The following is a 10,957-nucleotide window of genomic DNA, read 5'->3' as shown; positions in this document are numbered from 1 at the left end:
ACCCTCTCTAGGTGGTGGTGTAGCAGCACAGAATGGTTTGTGGTGATACAGAGATGCAGGCCGTGATGTGCTGCAGCATCAATTCCTAGGACTTATACAGCAGTGGAAAAAAGTGTAAGTGAATGCATGTGCATGTGTTGTCTTGCTTTAGCAGCATGTAAATATTGGAGTTACTCCTTGGCCAATGCCTCCAATATTGCTCATGCTGCTGAAGCAAGAAGTCACCAAGCAGCACATACGTATTGTCTTTTTATTAGAGCTAACAGGGCCTTGACAGTGCTGGTAGTGGCTGACTCACTACTGCTACTGAAATACCTTAATGGACTGAATCATCAATCTAACATAAAGTAGTCAGGACAATGCTCAGCTTCACTGGAGCAAACTGAATGCTCTAAGATAAAGATTGACGTGGTGTTTAGTTTTCTTTGGGAAAATGGAGGATGGTTTCAGTGGCTTTTTATTTATCATTTTACTGTTTGTTGTCCTCAATATGTAAATATATACTGTATAATTCTTACTTTTTCATTTTAAATTTGTATTTCTGTTTTACATTAAAATAGGTAATGTTTTTCTGTCAATGCAAAGAAATAATATAATTAAAAAAGAAAAGGAAAAAAACTGACTTGTGGCATAATTATTTTAACTTCTAACTCATTCCAATTGAGTTTCATCTCTTATTTTTATTTTTTAGGCCATTTGTTTAAGGGTTGTTCTGGTGGTTGCAATGGACTGCATATAAACATTAGTCTTACTCATAGGCAGATGCCTCCAATTATATGCTCGTGCTAAAAAAAAGTCACGGAACTGCACATGTGTGTTACACTTATTACATATTAATATTAACATCCATATATTTAATGCGCCAACAGTCTTGCGAGTTTCTGCTGTGGGTATCAGTCATTCCGATAGTTGTAATTGACTGTCAACAGTAAAAAAAAAAATAATAAGTGGTTGCTTAAGTGGCCGTGCATTATATATAATACACAATTATTTTCAGAACAATAACTTTTCATCCAATCCCAGCCATTTATGTCGGAATGAAATAACAAGGGAGAACGGGTCAGTATCACGCAATGCAAAGCTCAGATACAATCGAATTTGCGTCATTTTTAGTAAATGCGTACGACCTATGGTTGAGTAAATCCACAGCGCAAAACCACACCGATTCGCTCTTCATATCTTTTGCAAATCTAACCAGTTCGGTACTGAAACTTGTATTTTGATTATTGCTTAAAATATTTTTACTGCCAAATAAAATGACATTTTACACTGAGGTCAAAATATTTAACTTGAGTACACTTTTATAAGATCCCTTTTGAACTCAGAAATGCATTTGTGGTTTCAATGTCTGAAAGTATACGTTTATCACATCTTGTATCCTTGGCAATGCAGAAATGACGTTTTACTTTGCGTTTAATTTGCCATCACTTAAACCGTTGTTGCCCTTAACTTGTAACACGACCACTTTTGATACACGTTGATTTAATCATCTGATGCTTCGTTTTAGTCATATGATACTTTTAGATATTAATTAAAGATGGTCACAATGTGATAGTGGAACAGTAGGCTTCACAGAGCGAAACTAATTTAAAAGATTTAATGGAAAAGTTTGTTTGGCTAAAATGAAAAGAAGTGTTTTAAATAATTAGTTTGAATGCTGATGGATTAAACTGATGTTATTGAAATGGTTTGAGCAAATAGATTATTCGATATGAGCAGTTTGTGCTATACGAATTTATAGGTGATGCGTTTTATTTCGGGTTAATGCGATTTTACATTTACCAATGTGAATTAGACAACCACATTTTCCGCCCTCATTCTATTTTGCCACGGTGTATGCTTTAGGGGAAGATGTTCTCTTATAAAAAGTCACGCTAGTGTGTGGCTTAAAGAAAAAAAATATTAAATTTCGGATGTTTTTTAAACGGTCACAAATAGGCCTAAGTAAACAGGATTTTTGTTTTAATTTTTAATGTAATTAATTGTGATTTGACTAGTTTTGCATTTGCCTATTTGAAAATATTACTTGTCAACGTGTTTAGGTAAAAGTCCAAAGGAAAATAAGTCCGACTAAGCGCGGGACAGCTTAGAGTTTGGACCAAATAGATTTTCCTTCAATCATATTCCAGCACTCGAATTGTTTAGAGCATACATTTGGTGACCGATCATGGTTTTTTAATTCTATTGAAAAATAAATGAGCTTCAATTCCGGACGGCCTTGTCTTTCTCAAATGCAGGGAAATTTCATCTTAATACAGGTTAACATTTGTTATGGAAAAACAATACTTTAAGTCTCTTTCTTTCCTGACAACATACGAATTGTAAGCTGTAGCGTATAGAGTTTGTAACATTGACAATTATAACCTAAGTGCTGATGCTTTGCTGCACCATTTATCATCATGCATTGCCTTCAAGGGTTTTAAAATTGAAATGGTAACAATATTAACTCATGTATCTGGCTTTGCATTACCATCATTTTTTAAACCGAGCTGAATATATATCATGTGCAAAGTCTTTTCTTCTTCAGTGTCTGCAAGAAGAAAAAAAAAGTTATGTTCACCTTTTTATAGGACACAGAGTTGTCGACGTATACAATGTTATTTATTTTGATAAAAAAATGCAAAAAGAATTTAGCATAGTTCTAGAAGAATAGCCTATATATAAAGAGATATCTACATTTCTTTAGTGGCATATCTTATGGGAGATTTTAAACTTTTTTAGGAATAGGAGAAAACACTGGATGCAATTGTCTGTTCATGAAGAGACGAAACATTCATCTTTGGTCAATAAATCAGAAATACTTCCGAGTTAAAAATAAAGAAATTGCACCTGTTTTTAAGTCACTGACTTCTCTTCTTCAAACTAACATTTATGTTATTGGTGTAATATCGATATATTTTAGAGTGAAAACAGTTTCATTATTATAGTGTGATAATGTTACATTTGTTTTCTTTTAAAAATCGAAGAATATGGATTACATAGCACATATTGCGACATTTCAGTGCGAGCTTCCAAATTCTCGGCAGTACATGCAGGCATCAGGATGTTATAGATATAAATACATTAGGGTTTTCAATTTACTCTAAGTTATGTAAGATTTATTTTTGTAAAGTAGGTTAAAGAAGGCAATTTCTCTTTTCATCCCTCAATTCGCCTGGCAACAGTCGGCTAAATATATGTGCAGTGACGTGCGCAGGGATGCAGCGATGAGGTCATAATAGACCAGAGTCATTGGAGAATCTCTATGAGGGTACAATATTTAAACAGTGGATAAAAAATGAGATTCCTATTAGTTTTTTCTCTGCACTCAAATCAGTCCCAACTTCGTGTCAGTCTTGTAGGTCTCATGGGTAAAATGGTAAACATTTAAAAAAAAGCGTTGATGAGGTTCGAATAATTTGCTAAAGTAATTCATTGCATATAATGTAACTACTCTCCCACAGTCCGTTCCATAAGCCAATGTAGATTTACCAAGACATACTTTTAAGACTTTCTGTCTCGGGGTCAAGAGACTATTACAACATTTCTTTGTTAAAAGCAGCACGATGAAAGTTCGTACTCTTTTTTTAATAAATTACTACTGAAATTAATTTATGTAACGTTTAACTTTGATTTAAGATGCCAATGCATAGTCGGAATCAGCGTTCCTCGCATCTTAAACGTCTTTTTTGTCTTTTACAAAACTTTGCAGGTGTTTCCAAACGGCAGGTACAAAAATAATAATGTAAAAAAACAGTGAAAGGGGTCAGTTTGCTCAGTAAAAAAAAGGAATTTTATTAATTTTAGGATTTGGAGATGTTAACCCATTGTTTTTCCATTTATTGAAATCAACAGACAAAGTCAGTGTAGTTTAATAGCACACATCACACCTCTGAGGCACGTTTCTGCACACAAATGCGGACTGTACACTATGAAATGGCAATTATTGGCATATATTCAACAACAAAAATGGAAACAAAAAGTAACATTTCCCAATGGTAAAAATCTGCGGAATATACAGTAGGTTGACACACTGTAGTACTTAAAAAAGTACCTATGGATGGAGTTCTAGAATCAGCTGATGAAATCTGATGTGGTGTTTATCATTTCCAAGATACAGTTCCGGCAAAGCTCGGTTAGAAGTGTGCAGAGTGCTGCCGCTTCTTTCCAGCAGATCCCGAGCCAGCGCAGAATTTCTCCTGGACCGGGCAGAGAAAAGCCACCACCGAGTGCCATCACTTTCTCGTGGAAACTCGGAGAAAGACAGTCTGAAGGGAGAAAGTTCAGCGCAGGGAGACACGCACATACAACTAGAATAACTCTCCACATCATACGGGAGAAGCGTGGCGCAGCGGGGGGCGTCGGTGCCAGGTAAGCGTTGCTTTCGTAGGGGGCGCACAGTTTATCCACCTCTCCGAGACGGAACCGGTCCCATTCCTTCACATCGAAGCCCTGCAAGCTAAGTTGATCCACGTCCACGTCTGTACGCGAAGGCAGTTGCGTTCCCCGAAGGACGCGCAGATTTTCTCTGAAGTCCTGCATCTGTTGCAGGAAAGTTAGCGGATCGGAGAGAGAACGGAAGGATTCGGCGACGTTGAGTGCGCGCCGCTGCTCCTCCAGCACCGAGCGCAACCGGTTGATCTCTGGGTCAAAGGTTTGCATGACCGCGAGTTTCAGAGTCTCGAAATCAGAGAGGATTTCGCTCCGTTTGTGCTCCAACGCGCGCAGGAGTTTGTCAAAGTATTCTGAAACGCGATCCGCGTCCCGAGAGACCATCTCCAGCGATTTCTTCTTCGCGCTCTCCAACGATTCCAAGCATGAATGCACCTCCGCACCCCTCCAGCCTTCCACAACTCGAAACAACTCCTCAAACGCAGCTTTCTCGCGGTCGTACGCCTCTTCCAGCGCGCAAAACTTGTGTCCTTTATGATCACCTGTCGTGGCGCAAAAGCCACAGATGAGTTTCAGATCCGTGACGCAGAAGATGTTGAGCGGTTGTCCACTGTGAGCTCGACAGAGAGACATCCTCGGTAGCACTCGAATCCTGTTGTACTTCTCCACGATGCCACGCAGGGAGTAATTAACCTGTAGGCTCGCGATGCCGTTGTGCACAGTCTCTTTTCGACAGGTCGGACATTTGAACGGTGGTCTCCAAACAGGGCTCCGGTTACCGTCCAGGATGCCCTCGAGACACTTCTTGCAGAAGCTGTGTGAGCACGGAAGAACGCGCGGGTCCTCGAAGAGACAACAGCATATCGGGCATGTGAGGTCCTCCTCCAAGAGCTCCATCGTGTCCTAAAGAGGAAAGAAGAAATCAACATGAAAGCTTGTTGGAGACATGACAGATCAATACAACTCATATGTCAAGCATCTTTTTCGTGCACCCCAACAGATTGTGCTGTCTAGAGCACTGTGATGTCCAAAGTAATTTTGGGCATCATATGCATAACGCGAGAATGCATGCTATTTAACTATTTTTGGCATTGAAAATAGTCTTTTGCTCTGATATCTAAATTCAAAAATCGCATCCCAATAGTAGATTGGTTTAAACGTAAACGTTCTTGTCGCGTGGCAAATTGTTTTTCAAGAATCATTATAATTATTTATATTTACGCAGATTATAATGATTCTTGAAAAACAATTTATATATATATATATATATATATATATATATATATATATATATATATATATATATATATTCCCCTGCGAGTGCAAGCGATTCTGTGGAGAGGCACGATGCAGCCCTCTTCAACTAAATATAGTACTTCATATTGCCTGATGGTGAAGACTCCAGAGTGCAGCAGTACTTAATTTTTAATTGCCAGGTAAGAACTCCCGTGTATGAATATCTGAGGACCTCTCCAACAAACTTAAATGAAAAAACAAACAAAACAAAAAACCGCGCAGTCGAGTTATTACAACTGTTTATGTTTGCCGGTATGCCTGGGTCCTGTTGTCAAGGTGTTGTAACGGTTTTGGCAGATTTTGCAGGCGGAAAGCATCAGCAATTGGAGCAGAATCACACTAGCTGCTTAGACAGTGTGCAACGCAATCATGGCTCTTGTTGCTGTGCAGACTACGTCCTTGCCAATTGGGAAATTTTAACTCATGTCAAGTCACTATGTCTAAGAATTTAAAACGAATACTCTCAAATACTTTTTTTTAACAATGCATCCAAAGTCATATATTTCATACATAAGCCGAAATGAGCATACACTCCGTGTGGCACTGTACATAGGCTACACGTTTTGTGCAGTGCCAAAGAAATGCAGAGGATCCCTTAATCCTTGGATGAGGTTGCAGAGGGGTGAACTCTCACAGTTCAGCGTTTCTCTACAGATTACGTCAATAGTTGCGTTAAATAAATAAATACCAAACATTATTTATCACTAGTGATGGGAACCTGTCCTGCTGCTGACTGACACAGATATCCTTAAAGCATGTATTCTTCAAATGTCAATCTATAAACATTGATCATTGCAGTTTCTACCACAACGACGATCCTTCATCACGCCACTTTGGGCGCATATACCCGTGCCATGTGTCAGGGACTTGACGCATCGATAACCAATCGCTACTGAGTCACGTGTCAAAATATTTTGACCTCGATTTTTCTTCCCCTGTTTCCATGCCATCAGGAAGAGCGACGTCCGAGGCGCTTCGCTCATTGGTCGAATCAGGGATGAGAGCGCACGCAGTGACGTAATTGGCCAGTAGAGGGAACCATGAACAAACCGTGGGTTGTCAAAGGAATAATGACCATTTTTATTCATTCAGTTCATATAAGACACAGAAATATACGTACATATATGTAATAAAAGATAACTGATCCAAAACTAGGCCAAAAACACGGATGTTCTCTTTTTTGTGAAGATAACAAAAGCTGTACTCCATAACAAACATTTTAGGATTGAGTTTGAATTAAATTGGGGGCCACTTCAACTTATAAATGTAATATTACTAATCATATGGATTACTAGTCATATAAATAAAGTATTATCTAACTCTTTATTTGGCAGAATGGCAGCTAGCATGAAATTGGGGGACCTGATTAGTCATTAAAGAGATATTTCACCCAAAAATGAAAATTCTCTCATAATTTACTCATCATGTGACTTTCTTTCTTCTGAACACAAAGTTTTTTAGAAGAATATCTCAGTTCTGTAGTTCTGAAAGGTGTGAATTCCAATCAAAAGTGATCATCCCTATGCCCTTCTCATTACGAAAACAGAGCTCTTGGTATGGGATCTCTGAAGGGAGCATGGCATTACAGTTTAAATGTAGCCTTCACTTAAAGTCTTGTGAAAGGGCCTTTTATGAAAAAATTACTTACTTTCTTACCCTTCGAGTGGTGTCCCCTTCCTGAAATGCCCTTCAAGGATGCAAAAATGCTATTTGGGAAATGCCAACAGATCAATATTTAAGTAATTTCTTACTATAAATGTTCCTCCCTACCCAGTAGGTGGCAATATTCACGAATAATGCAAATTGCCAAAAACAAAAAAGAATGTGAAAGTTAAAGTGGAGGTTTATGGTAAAGCAGGACTTAAATATTGATCTGTATTTCACCTAAACCTATCATATTGCTCCTGAAGACATGGATTTAACCACTGGGGTCATATGGGTTACTTTTAATGCTGTCTTTGTGTCTGTTTGGAGCTTCAAAATGTTGGTACAATTCACTTGCATTGTATGGATCTATTGAGATATTCTTTTAAAAATCTTTGTTTGTGTTCAGCAGAAGAAAAAAATTATACACATCTGGGATGGCATAAGTATGAGTAAATGATAAGAGAATTTACGGTGAACGATCCCTTTAAGTGCCTAAATAAGAATTTTCGAGTTATTCGGGTGTAAAAAAAATACAGTAATTCAGACTCACGGAAAGGGTGTTATCACGTGGTTCCTGAAACTTTTCTCTGCGCTGATCAAGATAGACTAATCATAGTAGTATGTCATTGCTGCCTTAGAATTTATTTTTCAAATAAATGTTATGGCGATTGCAGAGGCTTGTTTCAATCAGTAGCTCATGTGCAAATCCATGTAATTGATATATTTAAATATATATATATATATATATATATATATATATATATATATATATATATATATATATATATATATATATATATATATATCTCTCTTTTTTTCTAGTGTACATATGCTTTCAAAACGACACAAAAACGTCTTGAGATTTGAATGCGGTCCCATATGAAGGAGTGCGCCCCTTGAGGCATCTCGTGGATGATTTTCCATGGAATTCGTTTTGTGCACTTTTCAGTTTGACGTGTGCAACTGCACTTCCGGTGATCTCAGCTCAAGAATGGCTGCAATGTTTACGTGTTGTTTGGGCTGCTGTGGGGATGGCGGACCGGGTCATGCTCCCCTAAAAGAAATGCCCACCGTACAGCTAGACACGCATCAAATGGGTAAGAGCCAACAAGACCCATTTTACTTTAAACGAAAAGACGTGTGAACCTAGTTGATGACGCGACATCCAAAATCAACTGGTAAAACACAAAATAACTAATACATAAGTTTCTCATTACAATAAATAAATACTTTTGCATTAGTTCGTTATAATCTCTAATCAGTCGTGTCATGCAAGCCATCAGATGCTTGTTGCTAGTGTATAGCTGACATTTCCGATCTGATCTTATGTAATTTTAGCGAATCCAAGGAATTACTTTATTTTCAGCCGATGTTACTTTGACTGCATTTTGTGAAATACATACCTTGTGGCAGTGTGGTCATGAGAGTTAGCTGGGCCTTTTTTCCAGGGACGGATGTGGTCATAGTGAAAAGTGGGAGGCGGATCTGTGGAACTGGAGCCTGTCTCGCCAACGCCCCTCTACACCAGAACAAGAGCTACTTTGAGTTCAAAATCCAGTCCACGGGTGAGTGTCTTATAAGATGTTATAATGCATGTTTTAGTTATTACATTAAACTTCTATATATCGTTAAAGAAATGGATGCTTGGTTCCATTCCACATGGACTGAAGTAAAAACATAAAATTTTTGAGGAAGGAAGACACGTTATGGCATTTGTAATGACTTGGATTGTGTTATACTACAATGTAATATCATATTTTTGAAAACTAAAGATGCGTGTAACCCTCCTATTCTGTTAAAGAAGGACCACCTACTTTACTGTTCGCAGTCATTTTTTTACCAGAAACAGTACTGGTGTAACTTTTGATGACATTTCTACTTCCCCTGAAGTAAAAACAATGCAATTATGCACTTCTTATGGGATCTTATGTTTTTTTTATTTGTTATTTACATTTACATTTTTCGATTTCACCATTCATTTTCATATGCAAATAAGCAAATATTTAACCTCACTACAGTAAAAACCTACACTTCTATCATTTGAAACATTAAGAACATATGAGAATGTGTCATGTGTTGGGGGCAGATTGCTGCAATCTGGTAAAAAAAAAAGTAAAAATGCATGACTTGAAAATCAAGATATGACAATAATAGCCAGTAGAGTGTTCTATGCAGCAACCTACTGTGTAGTTATTCTAAATTAAGTTATGCATTTGCAGACATTATCAAACTATTATTTGTCAAAGTTTAGAATTTGTATTGGTTTATTTTTATTGTATTTTTTTTTACTGTTTTGAAATGTCAGTTTTTGCAAAAATGTCACAATATGCATACAATCAAACCTGACATGAGGCCTGAACCATGAAGCCGGTTTGGGTGGTCAGCCAGGTAAGATTTAGATTAGGTTGCCTCAACCCCAGGTTTTAGGTACCATGAAAGTTGGTCAGCTTTTAGCGTTCACCTCTATAGTAAATTCTGCAACACAGCTAACCTGCTCCGTAGCAGGGTTAGTTCTGGATTACAGATCGCTAACATATGCTGAACCAAACCGCTTTGAGTAAAATTACATCTCTGACGCAATCAAGTCACTCCGTCGTGTCTCAAAGTACACTTTACAAATAAAATCTAAGAAATCCACAAAATTGACTCCTCATGACAAAGTATTTATTTGAGAATCTAAATGTAGATTTTCAGCAGATAGTGTTGTGTTTTATTTAAAATATTATAGCTTTTCATTTACCCACTTTAGCCATAGCTAAAAATATATATAAAAAATCTAAACATACTATATTAGGCAATCTATAAAACAGCTAGTAAGACGGATTCATATAATACCTGCAAAAAATTATTGTTTTTAAAATATTAAAAGCTCAAGATTGCAATGGAAAAGGATGAATGCCACCCAAACACCTTTCTTTCATGGACTCAAGATGAACATACATTATTTTACTAAGAAGTTATAATAATATAAGCTGTACACAAAATATATCTTTTATAAAAAGAACAAATACATCTTATTATTGCATACCAATTTTTTGCATACAATATTCCAAGTGCTCACTTTTTAATTAATCAATAATAGTAGCCATTTTTATGCTTTTGTTTTTATTTTTTTATTTTTTTTACTATAGACAATGTACAAATTGTACATAAAGAGAAATAAAAAAAAACTTGTTATTTTGAATAACCATTCACAACATATTCTATAAATAACATGTGTAATTAATTCATTTACATGTTATATTTTATTTCAAATAAAGTGGAAAGTCATCACCACTTTTTTTTTTATTTTTTTTATTTTTTTTTTTTTTTTATATGAAATGAGGTAGGACATCATACATCATATTTTACAAATTTTGTTAAAAAATCAAGAATCTGAAGGAAACGATCTAAATTAATTTATAATATATTTAAGCAAATCCCATTTATGTTCACATTCCAAACTTGTATTATTAATTATAAATGTTATTTTCTCTCTTTGGTATATTTCCAAAATCATTTCTATCAATCTTTGAAATTGTGGGGGTTCTGGTTTAAGCCAATTTTTGTTATCGGTTTCAAAGAATTTGACTATATAATGAGCATTGTTTTCTCCACAATTTCTCCAACAATCCCTTTTGCCATGCTTTTGTATTTACATTGA

At 36.4% G+C, this 10,957-nt stretch overlaps 2 protein-coding genes across 2 annotated transcripts in view; one reads left to right on the top strand and one right to left on the bottom strand.

Moving 5' to 3' along the window:
• Positions 1–3,758: 3,758 nt before the first annotated feature.
• Positions 3,759–8,793, bottom strand: LOC127655078 (tripartite motif-containing 13-like). The gene is made up of 2 exons (XM_052142686.1): positions 8,718–8,793; positions 3,759–5,274 (listed from the first exon to the last, which is right to left on the bottom strand). Exon 2 carries the CDS (start codon positions 5,266–5,268, stop codon positions 4,054–4,056), a length of 1,215 nt encoding a protein of 404 aa, XP_051998646.1. The 5' UTR covers positions 5,269–5,274; positions 8,718–8,793; the 3' UTR covers positions 3,759–4,053.
• The window catches only part of LOC127655080 (SPRY domain-containing protein 7), an 18,880-nt gene continuing 16,201 nt past the window's right edge, over positions 8,279–10,957 (top strand). The window contains exons 1-2 of the mRNA XM_052142688.1: positions 8,279–8,411; positions 8,763–8,879. Coding sequence (XP_051998648.1) covers positions 8,306–8,411; positions 8,763–8,879 — 223 coding nt within the window. The 5' untranslated portion in view covers positions 8,279–8,305. The remainder of the gene's footprint in view (positions 8,412–8,762; positions 8,880–10,957) is intronic.

The sequence above is a fragment of the Xyrauchen texanus genome, chromosome 14, assembly GCF_025860055.1.
Source record: "Xyrauchen texanus isolate HMW12.3.18 chromosome 14, RBS_HiC_50CHRs, whole genome shotgun sequence".
Classification (NCBI taxonomy): Eukaryota; Metazoa; Chordata; class Actinopteri; order Cypriniformes; family Catostomidae; genus Xyrauchen; species Xyrauchen texanus.
The sequence above is the reverse complement of the archived record's forward strand: the minus strand, read 5'-3'. Positions and strand labels throughout refer to the sequence as shown.

Coding starts and splice junctions, on each gene's coding strand:
- LOC127655078 (XM_052142686.1), bottom strand. CDS start 5,268: ATGGAGCTCTTGGAGGAGGACCTCACATGCCCGATATGCTGTTGTCTC.